At 35.8% G+C, this 24733-nt stretch overlaps 3 protein-coding genes across 8 annotated transcripts in view; 1 reads left to right on the top strand and 2 right to left on the bottom strand.

Annotated features, from left to right (window-relative positions):
* LOC131932187 (uncharacterized) overlaps window positions 1–381 on the bottom strand; it is a 49604-nt gene extending 49223 nt beyond the window's left edge. For all 3 annotated transcript variants that reach the window (XM_059289062.1, XM_059289061.1, XM_059289060.1), the window contains exon 1: window positions 238–381. In XM_059289062.1, the coding sequence (XP_059145045.1) occupies window positions 238–293 (56 nt within the window). In that variant the 5' untranslated portion in view covers window positions 294–381. The remainder of the gene's footprint in view (window positions 1–237) is intronic.
* LOC131932188 (protein Spindly-like) lies at window positions 158–7774 on the top strand. 4 transcript variants are annotated; one of them, XM_059289065.1, is made up of 11 exons: window positions 158–186; window positions 2676–2793; window positions 3067–3243; window positions 3360–3554; window positions 3788–3937; window positions 4098–4193; window positions 4648–4758; window positions 4980–5123; window positions 5601–5701; window positions 6474–6658; window positions 6960–7774. In XM_059289065.1, the coding sequence occupies exons 2-11, from the start codon at window positions 2746–2748 to the stop codon at window positions 7334–7336; spliced, it is 1584 nt and encodes a 527-aa protein (XP_059145048.1). In that variant the 5' UTR covers window positions 158–186; window positions 2676–2745; the 3' UTR covers window positions 7337–7774. The 4 variants fall into 4 exon arrangements, with proteins under 4 accessions (XP_059145048.1, XP_059145049.1, XP_059145047.1 ...); XM_059289066.1 differs by lacking the exon at window positions 158–186 and adding an exon at window positions 193–282; XM_059289064.1 differs by lacking the exon at window positions 158–186 and adding an exon at window positions 1748–1776.
* Window positions 7775–9583: 1809 nt separating this feature from the next.
* On the bottom strand, window positions 9584–24616 carry LOC131932189 (solute carrier family 25 member 36). The gene is made up of 7 exons (XM_059289067.1): window positions 24499–24616; window positions 23235–23471; window positions 22579–22656; window positions 15056–15156; window positions 14689–14755; window positions 11579–11895; window positions 9584–11361 (listed from the first exon to the last, which is right to left on the bottom strand). The coding sequence occupies exons 1-7, from the start codon at window positions 24537–24539 to the stop codon at window positions 11159–11161; spliced, it is 1044 nt and encodes a 347-aa protein (XP_059145050.1). The 5' UTR covers window positions 24540–24616; the 3' UTR covers window positions 9584–11158.
* Between the last annotated feature and the right edge of the window lie 117 nt (window positions 24617–24733).

Here is a 24733-nt window from a genome sequence, read left to right on the forward strand (position 1 = left end):
TAATATGATTGCCAATTAAAGAACCTAGATTTAGATGTACTATTTAAAAGTGAAGCTACAAAAACTGGTGTCCTCATGAAAACAAGTTCCCCCACCTCCCTTTCCCCCCACCTCTGTGCATAGCCTTACTATAGCAGAACACAACACCAAATCAACCAATCACAGAGTTATCATGAGGACAGCCGGGTATGACTGTTTTATTATGGGTTACATTATGACTTACTGCACATAACTTACTGATGCTGTCCGTCAACATCCCGTAAAATTAACGCCTGGTTTGTGGTAATTATCATGTTGCATCTGCAGTCTTGGTCATTTTTCTCTAAAAATCGGGAAAATTCATTGTCCTTTTTACATTTTACAGTTCTTTCTCATCGGAAGTTGATACTTTCAATTGAATAAAAACTTGCACTCAGTTAGCGGCTATGAAACAAAATGTTGATTTCTTTAGGGATGGGGCGGTGGGGTGAATACACGGTTTAAATAAAATAGTGCTATTTAGTCTGTGTATGCTATATGTGAACGCTAATGTTTCCATTATTTTTAATGTCTTATCCAAACACTTATCTCTACTTTTTAATAAAATTTCAGTCAATTAATGTTGATAATAACCCATCGCGTCTAGCATAACAAATAAGCTGTCTTTTGTTTTGAGTCAATGACAGTTTCCCGCTTTGAAATAGCGCTGTTATAGAATTTAAAATGGGCTTTATCTAGATGTAGGCTACATCATCCCATAATAAGAATTTACATTATAACAGAATAAGAATTATTTGCATATGAAAGGATTTGAGTAGATTTTTTTTTAAATTTAATTAACGCACATTAAATAACGCAATTGTTGAAATTGTATTGTTATCGCAGCTCCTCTAGCTAGACTGATAAAACGTAATTTTGATAAACTAAGATCACAGTACACTTAAGTAAATCAGTTTAGAGCCATAAGTTAGTAGGACCGACCTGTCAATTTTTTTTTTAAATGCAGTTATAAAGACAAAATATAGGCTAGATTAAATGTGGGCAAATTTTATTAGCCCTAATCGTCTTTAATCTGATTTCAATTGAGCTGTTGTGCATAGTCAAGTTTTTAAAACAGCTTTTGATTTACAAAATAGAAGCCTATGCTACTCACATTTCTTAACCTCCCCCCCCCCCCCACCCTTACACACACACATCAGACATCGTACCAAAAGTGAAAACTCTAGCCCACCCCCTTTCAGAAAACAATGTTTAAATTCATATTCAATTTGGTTAATTAATAAAGTTAGCCTGTCAAATATGCTAGAATAAACGTTGAGATGTGAGGAAGTATTTTTAAGCAAGCTCGCAACAAACAAAAAACATCTCTCTATAATGTGATTTTTTTAAAAACAAAATAGACAAAACCAGGATCTATGAATGCGAAGAGAATAGATCTCAATCAATCTTGTTTTCTTTTTAAAGATATTGACTTTTTTTTCATCTTACTAACATTTTCTATTTATTGAAAATATTGCGTCCGCCTCTTATAGAAATCTATCCCAGCTACCTACTCAACCTTTATAATAAACAGTTTTTAACTTAGTAGCTCCCCATTTTTTTTAAAGTACAGATTTTCGTAAGTTTAAATATTGTAAAAATTGTATTAGCAATATTTAAGTTGAGTTGTGTGAACGTTATCAATGTATTTGAATTTGAATGATTTGTAGACAATATTATGGTTTTTAAGACGCTAAATTTTCCCGTCCGTCTTTTAAGGAAAAAAATACCGGAATTGGATCGTAAAAACAAAGGCGGGTAACTAAGCACTATTTAAATTGTATTAAAATTGTTGATAAATTTTATAATTTTGTAAGTCAATAAAATTACATAATTATACATATATTTCGAAGTGAATAAATCTAGATCCTACCTCTAAAGGTTTTGGAGACAATAAAAGCAATGTAAATAGAATCTTAGCCTAGAAAAGATCTAGAATTCTAGATCTAGACATCTAGTTCACTCAATCAAAAAAATACACTTAAAAAAATCACTAAATTAAAAAACAAAAGTAAAAGCAAAAATGTCACTAAAATTTAAAAATTATAAATAATTACTTAGGCCTAATTAGTCACTAATTATTAGTAACTATTTACGATTTAGTTTTTTAGTAATAAAATAAGAAAGTTAGTAGTAGGCCTGTTTGACTATTTTTCACATTTTCTATTTCTAATGATTTCTCTAGCTAGATTTCTAGATTCTAGATCTCTTCTATAATTGATAGTGTATACAGTGAGTATACACTACTCACTACAGTCATGTATTTGAATTTGAGTACTTTTTCCTGATGTTCCTGAGTCCACCGAGCTCTTATGGCAATTTGACTCATGTTGATGTTAGGGAAAGTAAAGGCAGCTGGGCAGTGCCCACCACACCATCCCTTTGTATGCTGTGGTCAAGGAACACTAACAGATTACCTCAATTTCATCTACTCAAAACATGCATATGATCATGATAGCTAGCTTACCCAATAATATAAAACTAATTAGGGGAGTTTCCACAAACTTTCTCTCCCACCCCCCCCCCCTCCCCCGTGGTTACATAGTACATGCATTTTATAGGCAGATGAATCCTGTAGACTGGTCAAACACATTAACTAGCTTACCATGCCTAAAAATATTAACATATTCTAACCTGTATTAAATTTTATTTCACAGATATGGCTTTTATGTGATCCTTTTCAAAATTATCAATATTCAACAAAGTTGGTAAAATCATTCAAGGATTATGGAAACTTCTTTGTTAATAGAAGATCCTCTTGCTGAAGATCTTGAGGTATCTATAACAAATTTAACCATATGTTTGCGATATCCCTTGTATAAATTTTCCAGCTTTTTCACACACCAGAAGATTGTATTTTTAAAATATAACTAATTATTAAGTTTAAAACTCAATCAATTTTATTCATTAAATTTTTTTTCCATTATTTAAATGTATTGAATTATAAATTTTGTATAAACAAATACTATGTTAGCAAGTTTGTCATCTCAATTGTTGTAAAAAAATTGTGGTAGTTGGGCCTATAAAATATGGATTTTTTTTTTTTAGCGTAAAAAGCAAGAATTACACACAGCACATCGTCAGATAGAAAATTTATCGGCAAATGTTCGCCATCTTGAAGATGAATGCAATGACCTGCGATCAGAACTGGAAGAACAGCGACGAAAACTGAGAGGTTCTTTAAGTGAAGACAAGATGAAGAGTGATTTGATGTACAGACAGCAAGTAATTATTATATCAAGTCCTTTCCTATGCCTGTATTTGTTACAAAAGTATTTCTGTGTCCTGTAAATCCTGTTTCAGTTGTATTTCTTAACAACACATTACATTTTTATCTTAAGATAGAAGATATGCAGCAGTGTCTTGAGGAAACACAAGCATCAGAGAAAAAAGCCAAAGAAGATGTTATCTATCTGGAGAAAAGACTGAAGCATCTTCTAGAGACAGCTGTGTCAGTAGATACCTCAGCCAGAGATAATGATGATGAGAAAATTACTTCCCTTCAAATTAGAATATCTGAACTTGAGGATGAAAAGGTGAGATTGGAATAACTACTTCTTTAATATTGTTTTTTTTTTAAGTAGATCATAGTAAATTTTTAAATAGCTGGAAATACCTATGATTTTCTGTTTATTTTTAAAGATATTTCTACATTAGTTTTTTTATTTCTATAGGTCCCTATTTCTAATGAACATAGCAAAAATTTTATTTTTCTTACTCAGCATTAGTAAAACAAAAATTTGCATTTAGCTTCTAATTTTCTTTTTAGGAATTACTTAAATCTCGGCTAATAGAAGCTGCTGTAGAACTTCAGAAGATCAATGAAGAAAATTTACAGTTGAAACAAGATTTAAAAGAAAAAGATGAAGAAATAGAATGCATGGAAATGCAATACACTTCACAATGTAATATGTATGAGGTAAGAATAAAACTAGTCAGACTATCTTAATTTTTTTACAGTAAAAGATTTAAGAACCAATGACATTTTTTTCTCTACTACTCATAAGTTTTAATTGTTTCATCTCCTTATTTTAATAATTTTTCTACATCTACATAAACAATTATTTCTGATTGTACAGAGATTGCGTGAGGAAAATTTGGAGCTGCGGGCACAGCTGGAGTCAGAAGCAGGGCAGGTGGATACAGGGAAGAAAGGAAACTCTCTTTTTTCAGAGGTAGTATACTTAAATATGTTTTTATTCCTGTTTTTACTCCTCCTTCACAACTTCTGTAAACATTTTAATTAATATTGTCTTGAACTTTAACTACTATTTACTTAAGTTTTTCAATATCAAAAACTTTGAATAAAAAATTAATGTACCACAGGCTAAATCTTCCATTAGGTGTAGAGTTTAAACAAAGAATAGAAACCTAGTTTAGCATTGGATTCTAATCCTAGCTCATTTAAAGTTTGCTCATAAGAGACTGGAGTATTAGATACTCAAAAAGTTAATTGTAATTTACTAAAACATCTCTTTTTTTTATGAATTACCACAATGCACAGAGTCTAGAATACACTTCATGAATTTACTTCATTAGAAGATATATTCAGTTAATTAGAATATGCCTTTTTTTTTAATAAATAAGTCTCATTTTTACTATTGCTCATGGAATTAATGTTGTGTTTAGGTTGATGATCGGAGAGTTGTTGCTGAGAAAAAAATAGTGAAGCTAGAGACCAGCATTGGCCAGCTAGAAGAGCAACTCACTAAAGAACAGAAGGAAAACAAAAGGTTAAAGGTATTTGGCATATGTGTGTTTTGATTTTAAATCAACCCCGTTCCCCTAATGTGGACATTGTAAATAGGATGACACCTTATTCAGTATATGTAGACATGCTAATTTGTTTTTAAAAACTTTAAATATAGAGCTGCCTGCTTTAAAAAACAAAAGAATCCAAATTAAGTTTGCATTTTTAAATAAAAATGTATGCTAATGCATTTTATTATTCTGAATTTCAGCAACAAATTTTATTGCTAAGACAAACCGCTGGCAAAGGATATGATAAAGAAAAAGTTGAAGCTTTAAAACGTGAAGTGGAGGCTAAAATGAAAACAAACATTCAGCTGACTGAGGCACTGTACAAGAAAGAGACTTCTCTCAAGGTACTTGCTACTGCTAACACTAACAGAAACAATACCATTGTAGATGACCAAATTTAATTTTCTCACAATTTAACCCAAAGCCTAATATTGTATTTTTGGCTGGTTTGTATTATTACCTAAAAGATATATCCATCCAAATTAAGGGATGCAAGGAAGTACTGCTTTAGACCTGACGAAGGATAGATGAAGTAGAGTTTGATTTTTTTTTTCTTTGCATTATAGGTAACAGGGATTGTGTGGTCAGCCTAATGCTCAGCCACATGTTTTTTTTTTCCAGTGAATTAAGGGATGACCTTTGACTCTAGCCCTATAACTGAACTTGAGTCCAGCAATCATGTTTTTGACCACACCTTAGTTAAGGGAAGCTAACCCCTGCCTACAAGATACTAATGTTTGATTATCTAAAAATTAATGTTTGCCATATTTAACTGTTATAAGTAAGCATTAACCTCAACCTTAACTTTTTGTGAACCATAGACTACAGTTGTGCAAGACATTCCAATGCCTAACCTGGAAGAAGGCAGTGATAAAGACAGGCTGTACATCAACTTCCTGCAGGGTATCATCAAGCAAACAAAGTAAGTTCTAATTCATATACTGAAATATCAACACTCCTGTCAAGGCTGTCCTGAGACATAAAGTATCAAGTCATTTGACTTGACTTACTCCTCTTTGCTCCTCATGGAACATAGGGCCTCCACCATTTCTTCCGATCCCCGGCTATTAATTTTGCCATCTCCCAATACATCACTGTTGGCTTCATTTCTTCAAGAAGACTCCGCCTCCAGGTCTGTCTTGGGCACCCTCTCTTCGGCTTTCCCTGGGTGTTCCACTCAAGCTCTTAGCGTTCATTTAACTTTGATATATCATAATTTTGTACTCTGGAAGTGGTGCTGGCATGCTCTAGTAAACTAACATGGTCATTTTGTGAAATAATTTTGTATAAAGCTTTTTATTTTATGCATTTGAAACTGTAGTAAAACTAATGTTGCATCTGTTTGATATTAATAAGTTAAATAATCTGATTCTCTGGAATAATGCTATGATGCAGTGTATAAATAATGTAGACAAAAATACTTTTGTTTTTGTGCACTTTGTGATTTTCTGTCTTGTTAATCATCATTCTTATCAGTGTAAAAAGTTTTCTTTTTTGTGCTGTTTTGAGGGTTATGCCTTATGTATTTTAAGGTAAAAGGTGTAATTTTATAATTAGAACTTGTGGGACACTACTATCTGTTTTTATCAGTTATGTCCCTTTTTCTAGATATTGAGAACCAACTCTACTGATTGTGAGAAAGTGTTGACAGTACTGGTACTGTTTAAAGATGTGAAAACTTATTTCCCCTTTAGGAAACAGCTGGAGGAAGCACAGAGTGAATGTAAACAAAACCACCTCCAGCTGATGAGGACAGAACTTCATCTGAGTGAAGCCAAGAATGAGATCATGACACTGAAACATGAGAGAGACCAGTTCAGGGTGATGACCTCCCACCTCAACATGACCATACAAGAGATGCAGCACAAGTATGAGCCAGGTGAGTGACCTAAAAATTACAACATTCTTTAAACATTAGCTGCACCATTGGCATACAGTTTACAACTTAATCTCACTGATTTTCTCTATATCAAAGTAATCTAGTCTAGGTTTCATGTTCTGTTTAAACTTATAGTGGATTTCCTTCTTCTGCACATTTGTAATTGTTTTATCAGTCCAATACTTCAAAATATTGCGTTAGTATTTAGCGTAATCTTTAAAAATTGTCAATTTTTAAAATCTCACATCACTTTTGAATTGATATGTATAAACTAAAGCTGTAAAATATTTTTGCTCTGCAGAACGCTTTGCTCCACCTTCAAAAGAAAAGGTTAAGATCTCCCTCTCAGAGTCCCATCAAGCCAATCAAGGAGGGGCTCACTCCTCCACACAAAACCTCATGACCCCACTTGACCCAAGTACACTGTTTGACCCACCTAGTAACACCAAAGAAAACATGCCAGTTAGGGTCAATGACCTGTTTGGGGGGAATAAAAGCAAGTCAGTGAGGATGAAGAATGAAGTCAGTGTCCTATCATCCCAGGGTGACCAGACAGTTAAAACTTTGAAACCTGACGGGAAAGGTAACATTCTCAAGGCACAGAATGGAACTGGGAAGTATCGTAATGTTACTTACAGCGAAGTGACAGAAAACGCAGCTGAATGCAAACAACAGTAAATTTATTGTCATCTTAATCTGTGAATTCTGTTATATTTTGTGTATAGATTTAATTTTATACACAAACACTGAAAATTGGAATCTATGGAGAAAAAAATTAATACTTTTACATCTGAAGATTTACAACTGGATTCCGAGTTAGGATTGGGGTGGTGATTTTTTAATTCTCACCCCACCAAGTTATGTGTTCAATCTGTTGGTCCTTAGATGATCCTGTTCACCACTACCACTAACCCATCAAGGTTCAACACCAGATGGTAGATAAAGGTAGATTTACAAGGACCTTGAACCCTTCACTTAAATTATAAGTTTATTGGACTAACAGGGAACTTAGTTTTGGGATATTACCACACCTTTCTCATTTTGACAGATTCCTTAGTACAGTTCTAACAACCTTCTAGAAATAAAACAATCAGAGGCTCTTATTCCTCATAACACTTCAAAGTAACACAAAAGCTTCATTACTTTTACCATGTTATTTATTACTTTCAAGTCATCTGTCCTTACACTGTCCATTAATACATAGTCAACTGCTTCTTTTCCTACATATGTAATACATAAACAATTTCTGGCCAAACATACACAGTACTTCTGTTTAAAAATTTTAAGCAATTTAAGTTTCCATTTTGTGGTCTGTAACTATCCAAGTGGATGGACTTCACTTTCTGCTGGATGCAGGAAGTGAACGATTGATTGTGATGTTATTTTCTGAGGTAGCCTATTTTGTGAAGAGTTTAATTTACTTAGAAATGTGTTCTACTCAAATAGTGTAGAATTCTACACCCAAAGATGAGGGGAAAACTTTCAGACCATAAGTTTAAACTTCTTACTTTAACAGCTTCTTTAATTAAAAGTTTGCATTATTTCTTCTTGTAATTGATGTTTGTTATACCATACAGTGGTCAGCAATAAAAATATATTCCCCTCAAATGGCTTATGATATATAAATAAGCTTTTGCTTGTATCAACATTGAAGACTTTTCTAATTTAGCTCAATCAATCAGTGGGTTTTAAAAGATTAACTGTAATGAAGATGAGAATAATTCTTCAGTGTTATTTTTTGTAAATGTTGAAGATTGTAATTTAAGTGCCTTGTTACACATTTTGTGATATTGGGTTGTTTGTTTTTCCATACAATTACAAAAGCAACATTATAAACAATCATTGGTGCTCATTGTGCAAATAAGAAAAATATATGCAAACATTTAATTTTATACTTTCTGGTGATTGCTTATTTCATGTAGCAAATTTCAAGCTTATAATGTTATGCAATAAATCAGTAAAAATATAAAGTTTTAATTCTTTTTAAATAAGTGAGGTAAGGTTGTTTTTATTTCTGTCTATGAACATTTGTCCCATTGTTTCTAGTAAGGTGTCAAGTATTTTTTCAAGTTGCAATAGTGCTATCTTTCCAAATTTGCATTTCATAAATATTTGATTTATTATGGGCAAAAACTAAATGGTACAGACAACTATTGGTCAGGTGAACAGGATTCACAAAGCTGTGAGCCCAAAAGATTGAGGTTAAGTGGCTGAAAATACTCTTAAATAAATGAGAAGTGAGCGATCATTCAAAGCAAACACAGATTATGAACAATCTAATTTTTTAAAATGAATTATACCAGATTCCAGTCTGGGAAAGTTAAGGTAGACTGTCTTTGTGCTTATCACTTCCCCTTCAAACTAAGGAAAACTTATGAATTTAATTGTGCCATAAGCACATCTTGTCAAAGTGTAGTATGTAATTTTTTATATTACACTTAGTCATCTACCAAATGGGTGGGTGGGCGCACATGTAAAGGAGAAGCTGCACTTGTAGCAATATGTTGATCTAGGAAGTAATTGAAGTGAACATGACATGTTAGAGACCCTCATCTCCCAATCACAATATTCATAACAAATTCAAGAAAATCAACACTGCACTTTATGCAACTTTATTAAATCCTCAAATCATCCTCACAAACACCGCTCCATGTGTGTATCAACTCTCATACAGATTCAAAAAGTATTCAACATGATCCACTTGATTCATTTGGTCCAGCTAACATGCTAACAAATGGTTTTACAACAACAAAGTATTCAATGCTATTGTTGATTTCTCAAACACAGCTTCTTGTACACCAAAATATAACTAAAATGCATCATCCATCTACAAAAACTTCAAAAATCACGAACTTTGAAAAATGTTTGGTACCAAAAATATATTTACACTAGATTTATTCCAAAAGCACATTAAATACTCAAGGTCGTATTACTTTTCTTCAGATAATTTAAAACTACACTTAAACTGATAAGCTGACTTCACTTCAAATATAAATTGGTTACATGCATGTCACAACCTAAAAGCGGCTATCCCATTTAGGAAATAATGGTGTTGATAAAGATTAAATTCAATTTTTTACTATTGACTAGTTTGGTTAAACACCTGAATTGAACATAGTAAACAAAACTTAAAGTTTAAAGTATTAAAACTGTACATCAAGAATTAGTGTTAATTAAAACATGCAAAAAAAAATTAGCAAAAACAATAAAAGGCACTGTAAAGCAAGACAATTTTAGAGTCCTGTTAAAAACCTAATGCTTTGAAAAATTCTGAGAAATATGAAGTCTTTACAAAATCTTGAGAATTGTAGGTTTACGCTAAAGCATTGTTAATTAAAAAGACAATTGAATTTATGTAAAGCTAGAAAAGTATGGTTATAAGCAGGTTTTGAATTTTGCTTCAGGAAATAAATGCTAATTAACACTTGTAAAAGCTTTGGCCACCAACATATTAAATTAAATATGTATTAAAGAAAATCTTTACTCCTGACATTTCTTGCCCAAACTTGCAATTAAATAGTACAAAAATTCACACAAATGTGTACATCAAAACAGCTAATATCATTTCTTTTTGTACACGCAATATCATACAGACATTACCAGTCATACTTTGACTCTCCAGCCCTTCCATAATTAACAATGCACAACACAATGTTAGTTTTCAGCTATTGCATCTGGTTTGAATTAAATTTAAAAATACAATAAGAAGATAGAACAGAACTGAAAAATAAGCCTGATATTAAAGATATTGAAATAAGAAAATTAAGATTTAGTGTATCTTTTGTAAATATTTTAAAATTCATATTGTGTTAGTATTCCATGTGAAGGGCTGCAACTCTATGCAAAGGGAGAAAACCTCAGTTGAGCAAGTGGAACTGATAGAATACCCAGTCTAACAGGCACACTGCAGGAGCAGTTTTTATGGGACATTATTCTATGCACTCAGACAAAAGGCCCTGAGAAAATGTGTAGTTGACTGAATGATTTAATGAAAGGCCACATTGGTCTAGGTTTCCAAAATGGTGGACAAGGCTTCAACAATTTTAAATTTTCAAAATGACTCAAATTTTGTAAACATTGTATGCAAATATTTTGATGCAATGTAACTGCCAAAATAAGTGTACAAGAACAAAAAAAGTGAATTCTAATTTTAAACCTGGACATAGTACAATGAAGCAGTTTACTTTCTGGAAACCTAAGTTGCCTCTGCGGCAGTTTAAAACCAGTCACTACCAACACTAAGAATGCATCCAGACTTTCTATAATACTGGCACTGTAAATGAGCTCAGTTAACACCCATCCTCATCTAAGGTGGGGGTTCTAGCAACTTCAAAACAAACTCCGCCTTGGCAGATTTAACAACAAAAAAACTGGAAACTGAAGTGGATGCTGTAGCTCAGTTGATTCCATTCATGGCTAGTGAAACTCTGGAATTTATTCTCTGGAAGAAGGTATTAGATCGGACATCCCAGCCAATAACGAAACCATAGTCTTAATGAATTAACCATTCACTGGCATCAGAGCATGAACCACTGCTTCATACGTTGCCATGACGACAGCTGTATTTGGAATCTGTCTGATCAGCTGGGTGCCCAGTCCTCTGTAAATCCCAGCCCGCCCCTCTTCCTTGAAGACCAGGAATAGGGTTTGAAAAAAGGAAACATAGCGAGATCCTTCCTCTCTCAATCTTGTTCTTGCAACTTCTGAAATTTAAAATAAAATAAAAATAAGATAAAACATCCATTTGAAGAAGGAAACTAGAAATGGTATGACGTAAAGAATCTCGTCCAGAAAATAAACTATTTGACCACCCTTCAAGTTATTTCAACATGCAATTATAACTTTACGTAACCTCAATAAGCCACAGTATCTTGCCCAAAGAATACAGCTTTATAAAGTTTCAGAAAGTAGCAGACTTACCATGAGGATAGCACAACGTAGTGGCACATGTCTTTGAGCAAGCACCAGCCAGCATGTACTTCAAATAATCCGATGTAAGGAATGATTCCTTCTCATTGGCTGAAAGATTTGTGGCCATCTCCCCGTCCACAGGCTCAATCCTATCATGGTTAGTTTTCTGCTGTAAATGGGCCTTGATGGTCTCGTAGATGACCAAGTGTATGACAGTCTCACTAACACCAAAGTAAGAAGCGCTAATGCCCTTGTAAAACCCACGAATGCCATTCTGTTTGTAGATCCTCTTGATGCACTCTCTGCATGTCAGCTTGCCCTCCACTCTGAAAGACCAAGAGATAGATTAGGGCAATGTAAAAACATGGTGGCTAAGCCAATATCTAAGATACAGTAAAATTGACCTCATCTGCAATTTTTAATACAAGATGCCATGTCAGCTAAAGTCTGAGGGAGATGGTGCCTCTTTAGACTAGTCCCTAGGTTTTTTTAAAATATTTTTTATTTAAACAGCAAAAAGCCTCCATGGACCCAATGAATCTCAATGATAAATTCATTAAAATACCACAGATCCTATGTAATCCATTGTGCCAAAATATAGAAAATGGCACCACCTAAGCCCAAAATAAATTCAGTTTGAGATTTCTACAGACACTGATCTGACACCAACAAGCTTATATTTTGCTGACTCTGGCTGACTAAACGCTAAACATTTAGTTTTGTCCACAAATCCTCTAATGAGCCACAAGGACCAGCAAGTGACAGTTTTAAACTATTTGGCTAAGACACTTGGAAGGCTGAATCCTATTCACTGCCTACATCTTTCATTTGCATACCTGGGCAGAGATTTCTATCAGTAGAAATTGAATTTATTCAGGCCAACAAAGGACAGGTCCAGTCACATGGGGGAGGGGGGGGGGGGGGAGGGGTTGGAGCGGAAGATCACGTAGGGGAAGGGATGAAGCGGGGTAGTAATGGGAAGTAACCCTTGAAGATGTATGGTCATGCCACGGTGTTTATACTAGGATCTATTTACATATGCGGATTTCTCTCCCCTTCCCCTACTCCGGTTTTAGTTTTAGAGTTTGAACATCTAAACTAGCAACTAGACAAATGTCATTGTGTTTCTAATGAGATACAGCAAGGCAGTTTTTCCCGTCCTAGCCGTTAGTCTTGCCGTGTTGTGCGGCTGGCTAAGGTCACGTTTACAGCACGACGTTATCATTCGAACCAAAAGGTCAACTAGCAGTGAGAGCGCCAAATGGTGACGTAGGTAACCTCGTTCTGAGCACAAGGACGACAAACTGGTGCGTGCAAACATACCTGAGGTCTTAGTGGGATATCTAGAATCTATAAGGAATATTTAGGGGGAAGGGGGCAATAAAAATAGGAAGGGGTATTTTCAGTAATTTTTTTATCAATTACATTTTCAACTAATCTTTTATTTTTTTAAATTAGTCATACCTTAACACAGATTTGAGCATTATAGGTGGTAAGTGTAAGCACGCCACACGGGGGGGGAGAGGGGAGGAGCTACAAATGATGTCACCCAGTGGGCATGTGAGCCCTCACAGCACGTGTCTATCTCAACACATCTGTAGTACAATGGTTTTGCCAACTAACATGCACACACCCAGGTAAACAAACTAGTCAATAACAAAACCCACGTGACCAACACAGCCCACGTGACCAGCAAAAGCCCACGCCTCCAGCGCATCAGTCAACACAAGAGGCTTCTCGCTACACGGTAGCCGTGTTTTATCTGTATAGATCTAAGTTACACACGAAACTTTAAAGATTCCGTTGTTGAACAAAATATCACGCAAGATTAACGAACCTTGAAAGTTACTATTTAAAGTAGCTTTTTGTACTGAAGAGTCAGATAAGTTACGTTACATTATCATGTGCCAAATTTTACAGTTAAACTTTAGCTGTTTACCAAAATCTAGTCCATGTGTTTTGTAGAACATGAAGAAACTTCAACTTGGCTTCATATCCATGGATTTTACTGGTCTGACCAACATCACGTGCAGGCGTTAAAGGGGTCAACATCACGTGTAGGCGTTGAAGGGCTACACGGGGCCAACATCACGTGCAGGCGTTAAAGGGGTCAACATCACGTGTAGCCGTTAAAGGGCTACAAGGGGTCAACATCACGTGTAGGCGTTAAAGGGCTACACGGGGCCAACATCACGTGCAGGCGTTAAAGGGGTCAACATCACGTGTAGGCGTTAAAGGGCTACACGGGGCCAACATCACGTGCAGGCGTTAAAGGGGCCAACATCACGTGTAGGCGTTGAAGGGCTACACTGGGCCAACATCACGTGTAGGCGTTAAAGGGGTCAACATCACGTGTAGCCGTTGAAGGGCTACACGGGGCCAACATCACGTGTAGGCGTTAAAGGGCTACACGGGGCCAACATCACGTGTAGGCGTTAAAGGGCTACACGGGGCCAACATCACGTGCAGGCGTTGAAGGGCTACACGGGGCCAACATCACGTGTAGGCGTTGAAGGGCTACACTGGGCCAACATCACGTGTAGGCGTTAAAGGGCTACACGGGGCCAACATCACGTGCAGTCGTTGAAGGGCTACACGGGGCCAAGATCACGCAAGCTTTACTTGTAGCTATAACGTTGGTTTACAATTCAGCACATAGTCTTACCACAAACTAAGGGTTTTTTTTTTTTAAACAAATTTGAAATAAATGAACATCTCTAATAAATATTTCAATAAAGACATCCAATGGTGTAAGCAGGGGTGTGTGTGAAAGGGGGGGGGGGTGGGTTACCGGTGTTCATTTTTATTGTAAATACCCTAGTCATATGAACACTTCAATTTTCAGTTACAATAAAGATTAGTTCAACATCAGTTCATAGCATCAATGTAGTTAGGGTTAAAGTTTTAACAAGTGGGTGCGAGAGCAGGTTCAAGAAGATAGGGCCGCACTTTTGTCTTGGTTATGGTTAATACACAAGGACCACACACCCCAGGGTGTCTTATAGAAAATTCTAGGGCAGAAAAGGCAGGAAGTAGTGCAGCTAAAGCATCCAGGCCATTAAGTAGTGCAGCTATTTGAGGGGGTTATAATTAGATCAGCCAGGAGAAAACAAACTTACTTTTGGTCTAGCTGAAGCCGAGTTTTGACAAACCAGATAGGGTTGGTACAGGTGGCTGCTGACATACCTGTAGGGGTCAAAAGGAAGAAGGGACAACAAATTATTCACTGGGTAAATGAGTGGATTGTTTTCATAACAAATTCTATGACATCTATATGAGCCGTTAAAAATATAACCCAACAAAAAGGATCTGGTTTAGATGCCCCATAAAGTAAATGCTAGGATTATAAATGTGTCTTGATTAACCTTAATTTTTTTTTGCATAAATTATTTCATGTCTACAGCTAAAAACTACAGGTGTGTATCTGTTTTCTTTGAGAAAAGTCAAGAACCAACTGCTGAGGTTAATGAATGAGAAACAAGTTACCTGCAGCCACTGCTGAGCACAGGTGGACGAAGTGTGTGTCAGGTGTGATAACATTGTTTAACACTTGCTTGCTCTTGGCATAGGCACCGAAATAGATGGCTCTGGGGAGAGAAATTAGAAATATAAAAAGTGAGTTAAATTTCTGGTGACAACTTCTGTAAGAAATGCAACTGTGGTATAAAGATAAAGCTTCAATTTAATTCTTTAAAAAATGTTGACTTTAAAAATTATTGTACAATCTGCAAAATTGATATGTCAACAGACAATCCAAGTTGTAAACAAATGCTTAAAACTCATTTCATTTAGCATAATTTTACATGTACATGAATAAGATGCAAAAGAGACAGACAATCCCCTGAGCTTAATGACACAAAGACAATCCCCTGTGCTTACTGACACAAAGACGATCCCCTGTGCTTACTGACACAAAGACAATCCCCTGTGCTTACTGACACAAAGACAATCCCCTGTGCTTACTGACAAAAACCAGACAATCCCCTGTGCTTACTGACACAAAAACCAGACAATCCCCTGTGCTTACTGACACAAAAACCAGACAATCCCCTTTGCTTACTGACACAAAAAACAGACAATCCCCTGTGCTTACTGACACAAAAAACAGACAATCCCCTGTGCTTACTGACACAAAAAACAGACAATCCCCTGTGCTTACTGACACAAAAAACAGACAATCCCCTGTGCTTACTGACACAAAAACCAGACAATCCCATGTGCTTACTGACAAAAACCAGACAATCCCCTGTGCTTACTGACACAAAAAACAGACAATCTCATGTGCTTACTGATGCAACAAAACGCACACTACAGATGAGGCAGCACCCAGGAGTGAGACAAGGTCAAGTTCCAACTAGTTATGAAACTGGGTCACAGAAAGTGCACTAAGATTACATGACATGAAGCAGACAGACAACCTCGCACACACTTTTTAAAGTAGATCAGTCAACCGTAGCTATGCTCAAGGTGGAAAAAAATAAGTAAATCAGTAGAGCATGGGGGACCAATGTTAGCAGAAATCAATAATCACAATCTGATGAAATTCACTGCTTGAAATATAGGCCATCTTAGATTAATATTTTTTTATAAAATTGCTTTGTAATTTATCTTGTTCTAAATTAATATTCATTTTTACATTTTCATCACTGTAATGGATTGCCAACGCCAGGATAGCCTTTAGCAATAAAAAATCTGATTAACTGTTTTAGATGGAAATCAAAAGTAATGCATTGCAATCATTTGTCATCAAGTAGCTTCTTTAACCACCACACATGAAGGGGTTGTGGACATTACACCTAGTCATGTTTACTTTCCTGCACTTGGAACAAAGCGAGTCATCCTAGAGACACCATATACAAAATTGTGGTGCTCTAAAATTAAGAAATTTCTTTCATCTTGATGTTTAAAAATCAGTTAAGTTGTATCTAAAAAGACATGAAAGAATTGCACAAAATACCTAACACATGTACAGGAGAGCTAGATGTAAGTGGTGCAACTAGTTCATAACTATAGAAAAAATGTTGGCCCCTATTCTGGGACAGGTAACAGCCAATGTATCTGAGAACTAGTTATCTGTTACACAGCTGTAGGCTATTGACTGGCTCAGTGTTTGAAGCGAGGTAAGCAAAACACTACTGCTGCTGGTTACAGTTTACTGAACTGTTTATGATTATTTCTTTTGACTAAAATTTTCAAATAACTTCCACAAGGAGTATTTCATTCATAAATTTTCTGGCCATAATTTATAAAAATTCAGATAAGATAGGCCCCAAATAGGTGATCCTTTCCACCTAAAATGGAACAATACTCTAGTAAACATGTTATCTAGAGTCACCCAAGCATTATATGGCTCAGCTAAATTAAGACACCAACAGTGACTGAATGACTTGTTTAAACTAGCTTATACACCTTTGTAGTTCTTTCAACAACTCAAAATACTTCAGTGCATATAGAAATACTTTAACTGTTGTGCACTACATGTTTGTGAAGTAAATATCCTATATTTGTTGTTTATTTTTGTTGTTTACTTTGACTTCAAACCCCATATGATAACATTTGGTAAAAGCTGTTCAATTTTACAACTCTGATTACCATTTGATAATGGAAGGAGTAGGGGGAGGAATCTCTAAACAGCAATAATGAAGGAGCTACAGGAGTGTTGGGGTTGCTGTGGGTATTTGTACAAGTCAATTTCACTAAACACTAACCAGGTAGTCCACTCCTATTTTAATTGTTATCCGTTTATTTTAAACAGCTCAAGAGCTATAATAGCTATTTATTGCTTAACTCCAATTCTGTTTTTATTAAATGTAGACTATACAAAAACATAAGTTTTAAATGTAACGCGTCATGTATAATCTCCGCGCCGTTCACGTGTGATACAAATGTGTAAGCCGCGAAATTCAACGCATTTAGCGCAGCACTGATTGCAGTCAACACTCGTCAACACTATCATGAGCTGTACTATCAACAAACAACTTTTGTAATGGTGAAGATACTACACCGTTGTGTACTTTCGTTTCGCGCATTCGGTCATATCGTGCGTATCTAGGTCACAATTCGTTTTTAACCCGGTCTATTTATAGACGCTAGGTGACAAGGGAAGTGGCGGGTAAAAAAAAAAAGTATTGTCTCGAGCGAGTTCAAAGTACAACACATCAGCACACGCTTCTTGCAATAAAACAAGACTTCGTTCATAAAAAAAAAGCACAGGCTTTAATTTATCAGATAAGAAATGGGAAGGAGAAGTTTATTGCGGGAACATAGAAGTTAGAACCTAAAGAACTATATCGTGGTAAGTTGTTCAGCAGACGGACAAATGGTGTACAAATCAGTCACGTGACAACCCCCCTCTCCACCCCCAGAAAAAAAACCGGGGCAAAGTTTTGATGTCCATGCCAGTATAAACTACAGTGGCTATAGAGATCTAGGTGAAAACAACGAAGGAAAGGCCAGAGCGCAGAGGCTTGTTTAGTGTTGGTTTTAAGAGCAATCGGGCTTGGGTCTAGTGGGGTCAAGGACGAACCGAAAATATGTCGTGTTATGAGTCGGTACTTAAACGCAAGTGTTTAAGTTTAAAGATTGCCTTTCCCGTTTAACAGGACTGATGTAATGAAGTGATTTAAAACAGGTGTTTATGTGCGCTCTCAAACTAGAAACTAATGCAGACAGGCTTAGATCTAGATTAATTTTACAAAACACTGAAAAATAGTTGCGTTTTTTTACGAGATTTTTCTAAACTGTTAGAAGTAGGCTACACGTGATACAGGTAAACACTATCAAGTAAACTCGTGTTTAAAGGGTCAGCCAGCAACAAACAGCCAATACGTAACAAGGATCTGTCTACGAATGCTGCATGTTTACCGATTCTCAGAGTGAGCGAGTATCCTTAGGTCAGACTGCCCCGATTTAAATATCAAGGCCAAGCGTTTTAAAAATGTGCCATGTACAGTTAGGATTTTATATTGTAAGCCATTGGTTCTACATCTTGTGCCAGAATGACAGCCTTACTACTGAGGGGAGGGGTAGCACAATGTTCCCAGACGGAAGAAATAGAAAAGATATACAATGAGTGAAGAAAATCTATACCTTAACCAGTGTCCGCCCTACCCTCCCCCACGTCAATTTTAAGTGCCCTTCACACATTCCCCCCCACCCCCCCCCCCCCCCCAGGAGGAAAAAAACGCTTTAGTATATAAATATTAAATTTTTACAAACATTATGCTCCAGTAAATAAAGGAGATTAAAGCACCATATAGTGTAAGCCTGTACAATAGGAAATCGAGACTAGTGAACCCAAGCAGTAGAGAACCAGTTCAGTGAAATAAGACGGCTCAAGCTGTGCGCTGTCTCATCACCAGGTCGGCACCAGATGTAGGCCGATGGCTTTTATTGGGGGGGGGGGGGGGTATCAAGGTGTTGGGGTGAGTGGACGCGTATGACTAGATAGAAAAACATTCAGAGACTAAGCCAGAAGATACAGCTGGGGAGAGCAGATAGATGCAAGTGTCCATGAACGTTATCAAGGTAACGAATAAAAACATGCTAATCAAATACTACAGATAACGTGGCTTGATAATGGCACAGTTAACACTTGTGAAAGTATTTAAAAAACCGTATTCTTGCAAGTAGTATCTCATTGTACTCGCCAACTCACATTCAACTGAGTCACGCATGTATTGTCAAATCTAAACCGTATGCTTTACATACACTGGTCTGAGTTATACGACGGCCACACTTCCCAAAGTCTAAAGCTTTTTATTATGTTTTACCGGGTCATCCAGAAACGTTAGGCTTTTTGACTACTTTTACCCCCCCCCCCCTTTCCGTCACAAACAGCCAGACCTAAAATGACGTCACACCTCAGCCTACACCCCCCCCTCAAAATTCCAGTTGAATTTCTTAATACCAAAATCTTGTCTGAACTCCTGAACTTTGTCAATATAAATTATTGTAATCAATTCTTATTACAATTTATTAAGACAGTTTTCAAAAAAGCGAAATAACAGCTAAAATTAGTTTTCTAACATTGCTTTTTTATAATGCAAAAGTGTGACGTCGCACCATCTGAACCCCCCCCCCCTCCCCCTCATCGTCACAAAATAGCTGACCCCCCTCCCCCCTACGAGTGTGACGTCATATATGGACAACCCCAACTCAGCTATGACAAATATCCTAATGGAATCTGTACTCTGTTCAATCGGTTGAGCCGCCCGAAAACACTTTAACGCTATCCAAAACCAGTAAACTTGTCTTTTATGCGTGATTTACAGCAGAAGTAAATTTAACACACCAAAAAAAGTTAAACTGATAATGGTGACAGTAACTACATAGCAAGATGCTATCAACTTTTTAAAATAGGGATGTAACCCCCCCCCCACTTGACCTAGATGGATGTTTAAGTTCAACAGCCGGCAACAGAATACAACAATCCCAGTCTAGTCTAGCCGCACCACAGACCGGCGCTCCTGAGGCACACAGCGACCCAACGATGACCATGATAGCAACACAGCAATGACCCCTTCACTTCTGCAACAGGTGACCTCAGGTCACCCCCCCCCCACCACGTTTAATATACAAATACAAAACAATAGAATTCCTACTTATTTTAATTGAGAAAACTTTGGAAAAGTTAGTACAGTACTAGCATTATTGATCTTGTGTTTACCCCAAACAAGGTAACTGGGTCAAGGTTACATGTGCTCGCCTCACTGTATCCATTTACTGAAGGCTTTAGTCTTATTCTTAGCCATAAACCAGCGTGACTCACAACAACCGAGTGTACTTGGAATGCCAACCACCAACAACATAACCAAGGGTAAATATGCACTAGTAAAGAAGAATAACCCAATCTCATCTAAATAGAGTTATCTACTTTTTAACTGCTTGGCATTACAAGTCACAACAATTCATCTAAAAATCTATGCTATTGCTGCATTACAAGACCACTTTGATCCATTTATCGGTTGATGTGTAGGCCTTAATGTTCACAATGATGTAAACATGGAAGAATGCAATTATCACAGCATCATCCTATTGTGTTAATTTGAACCATTACCCACTCTCCATGAATTGTTTAAATCAGGGATTCCCATAAACAGAGAAAGTACTAGAATACATAATTATTATAATAAACTTATTAACAATTCAGAAAGAAAGGACAAGAGCATTGCAATCTTCAGAACTATGAAGTGTAATATTTTAAATAAAATGCAGGGAGCACCAAGTTGAGAACCACTGAATTAATTATGTACCATTAATGCAGCACCACTGATTTTAATGTGCCGCTAAGTAAGCCAATGTGTATCAAGTGTCAAGGAACAAGAACACTCATCTGTTACAGAAGCAGCTATGAGTAATCACAAGGATGATAGTACTATTGCTACCTAGTACAACTAATACTACATAGGAAACTTCAAAGGACCATATTGGATTAAAATAGAAATGCGGAAAAATACTGGGTGAATAAGATAGATTCTCACAGATGTAAACAAGTTAAAGGTCTATTGTTACATTGTACGAGTGCACAAAGCACACATTTGTAACAAATACAACTATGTTAAATTTAAAAACAATTACAGGAGGATGGATTGTTAAGTTAACCTAAAAGTGAGGCTAACAAAAATAAATTAACTGAAAGTATTAGTAACAAACTAAACGCCCAATCAAAGCAACCCCCCCCCCCCCCACACACACAGCGCCAACCCAACTTACACAAGATCAAAACGACAATCAAAACTACACACCACAACCATTACCACACAGATGAGACCAGAATCAATTAAACATCAAACAAACCAGTGAAGCAGATCACTAGACTGGAACCTGCATGCACTCAACAGAAAAAAAAAAACCTGGCATTTTTCCAATGGGGGGGAGAATGTAGGTCAGTAGGGAACAAATCTATATATAAAACATGGGTGAGTTGCCTTATAGATTTTAACAGAAGGCACAACTCACTCAGAACTAAAATTTTAAAAACCCAAACAGATCCATTTTCACAACTTGTAAACAAAATAAAGGACCAAGCACATAAAGTGTGAATGGATATCCTATAATAACTAACATGGAATGATACAGGCCTACTTGCATTCAAATTGTCTATGACATTAAAGAAGGCATAGTTTCTAATTTTAGCCCCACATGTCCAAAGATATTTGGATGAAACTCCACAGCAGCATGCAGGGAATGTTCTGCATTCACTACTGGTGACTTGGCTACACCAAGTTTTAAAAACTAAACATGACCTCTAAAACATAACAGCCAGCCCACTTGCAAGATAAACAGAACAATTTATTTACTAGACACTTAACGCCCCTCCTCCCCCAATTGCAGTAAAACATTTATACCACTATACATAGGATTTAAACTGCCCACTAATAACTAGCACTAAGCAGACCCAACAATGACTAGAGATTAACATTAACTTCAAGTCAACAAACACCAATTGTCTGCAAGTAGTTTACAGTTTAAAGGGGATGTGGGTGTTACTAAACCAGGATATGTTAACTGTCATACCACAAGTCATTAATAGCTAAACACAGCACTCCAGTTTATATATAATGGGGTCATGTGCCAACTTATAAACAACTGGCTACAAAATGTGTTGACAAAATCCAAGGATACTAAATGCAATTGATATAAAATCTTCCGACGCAAAGTATTTTATAATTCAAAGATTAGCACAATGATAAACAAAATGATATAGTCGAAAAGTAAACAGCTTAAACATCAATCATAAGGTCCTAATTGTTTATGTTTAAATTAGGAATGTGTATCAGTAACTGCTTAAGGAGAAATTTACAGCAGAACAATTTGTGGGATCCATAACCCTACCTTTTACACTACATACAAGTTACAACATCCACAACAATAGTATCTTTTAGAGAAAAAAAGCTGTCAGAAACATCTATACAGAACAAAACATGTCTAATGAGAAAGAAACAATTTTCATTCTTATTACTTTCTTAAATATAAACAAAAAGTCATGAAAAACCAAGAACACTCACCTAGACGGAGCTACTCCAACTAAAGTTGGACCAAGTCCTTTAAACAATCCTTTAACTCCTTCTGTTTTGAGAATGTGTCTGTTGATAAAACGAAGACATCAGTGACTAAGTTTTCAAATGTTAAATGATGCTGAGGAAAATCCATTTGTGCTTCACAATTAATTGTTTTAAAATATTGCTATGGTGACTTGTTTCAGTCGGTGGTGCATTTTAGCAGTGTACTAAAGCCTGAACTGTTCCAATATATTTCAAAGATTTAACAGTAAAAAAGATATCCACTACATATAGATGAAATAACCCCTGAATTAAGATTGGAGCGACATTGTGTCATTGTAAAGGGGGAAAACTGCAAGAAATAGGTTTAATTTTAAAATTTCTTATCCCACATAGATGTTCTATCAACTTGTGCATTATAAGGATTTATCTATAAAGGACTATCTGTTGCTAATTAAACCACCATGAAGTTCATTTTGAAACAAAAAAAACTGAATATGAATTAGGCAAATAAATTCGGCTAGCATAGTTACCCCCAACACTCAAAAAAAAAAAAAACCTTGGTGTAATGTATAATTATTGTTGTACCTTTTGTCAATTAATGAAGCATCTAGTAAACACTGCAGCAGAGGGAATATTAAACGAATGAAACAAATCCCTACCTGAGACAGTTAACAAGCTGCGACTGGCTCAACCTGTACTTTTTGTTATCCAAAACATTGTCATTCACTTGGCAGTTATGTGAACAAGTACTAATGGTGACCACTTGCTGTGATGGCAGCATGCGCAACGCTGAGCGCACATTCACATGGATAAAAGATGAGGACACAGAAGATTGTAGCCTAGTCTTTACTACTTCCAGTGGACATGTTAACACTGCTCCTGTGGTCCCAGCCGTGCTAAAAAAAATGTAATGCAAAAAGACATTAAATTATTGTAGTGCAGAACATTTATATTAATAACTACAAACAATTTGACAATATTGTAAATATGAATTTCTTAACAATTAACTAGGGTACTTAATGATTAATATACTTATATAGGCATACAATATGCCATACAGTCAGTGAAAATGTAGTTTAAGAAACTGAAATCATAAATTTAGGTCAGTTTTTGTAAATGTAACAAATGTAAGATTACTGATATTGCCTATATTATTAGCAGTTCGGTAGGATTTGTATGGCCGAAGCTGGATTATTAATTTAAGTCTTGTATCAACAAGATCTATTTATGATCAAGTTTTACACCTGCCTGTTTGATGTTGAATTCAATAGTAAATTAACAGTTTGTCCTGTATGGGGGAGGGGGTGATTTTCAAGCTTAAAAGTAGTTTAAGACCTGCTGAGCTGTGTGCCACAATTAGATCTAGAACTGATGTCAATTCTAAACAAAATAACGTTTGGTTAGCCTAATCCATTTAAAAATGCATGAAAACTGCTTTTGTAATAACTATTTTAATTTTTACTAGATTCTTTTTTCTATTTAAATAATGAATAATGTTAAAAAGAATTGTTACATGAATTATGAACTCCTCTATCATAAATTTTAGATTGATTAGTAACTAAAATAGTTCAATAGTGTGTGTGTGTAGTTATAACTTTTACTTTAGCATTCAATCAGAGATTAGGGCCAAGTGTTCTTACACAAAACGAAACACTACTGTGTACAGTGTATGAATGGGAATGAACGGGAAAGGAGTAAAGTAGTCTATGCAACAATTTGAAGAAGGCATGCGTAAACACAGCAACTTTAAGCAGTCAAAAATAAATACACATTTCGTCATTTGCTTCCAAAATTTTGTTTTCCAAATTTTTCAAACTTGTTTCCCTATTAGAACCTAGATCTAGATCTAGATAACATAACCTGTCAACATTGTATTTAGTTGGTTAAAATAGACTTTAAAATATAATAAAATAATTTACTAACCCTCCGGCAATTAAATGAATAACATTTTTGCTTGATTCCATAAAGAATACGTCCGTCCGCCATCAAAGTCAAACACTTTTGTTATGAAAAAAGCGTACACATGGTTTTCTAGAAGTTCTATCCAATCAAAATAAAGCTGCATAGTGACCTTGAAATCCATTGGTTAGCAGGCAAAACATTTCTCAGTCATGCCTTCGACGCGTGCCAAAAAAATTCAGGGATAACCAGGTAAGTA

The sequence above is a fragment of the Physella acuta genome, unplaced genomic scaffold (assembly GCF_028476545.2).
Source record: "Physella acuta isolate Inbredline_101_S28 unplaced genomic scaffold, ASM2847654v3 ptg002107l, whole genome shotgun sequence".
Taxonomy (NCBI): domain Eukaryota; kingdom Metazoa; phylum Mollusca; class Gastropoda; family Physidae; genus Physella; species Physella acuta.

Coding starts and splice junctions, on each gene's coding strand:
- LOC131932189 (XM_059289067.1), bottom strand. CDS start 24,539: ATGGAATCAAGCAAAAATGTTATTCATTTAATTGCCGGAGG. Junction 23,472..24,498: donor ATTCATTTAATTGCCGGAGG/GTTAGTAAATTA, acceptor CATTTTTTTTAG/CACGGCTGGGACCACAGGAG. Junction 15,157..22,578: donor GTTGGAGTAGCTCCGTCTAG/GTGAGTGTTCTT, acceptor TTCTCTCCCCAG/AGCCATCTATTTCGGTGCCT.
- LOC131932188 (XM_059289065.1), top strand. CDS start 2,746: ATGGAAACTTCTTTGTTAATAGAAGATCCTCTTGCTGAAGATCTTGAG. Junction 3,938..4,097: donor CACAATGTAATATGTATGAG/GTAAGAATAAAA, acceptor CTGATTGTACAG/AGATTGCGTGAGGAAAATTT. Junction 4,194..4,647: donor GAAACTCTCTTTTTTCAGAG/GTAGTATACTTA, acceptor TGTTGTGTTTAG/GTTGATGATCGGAGAGTTGT.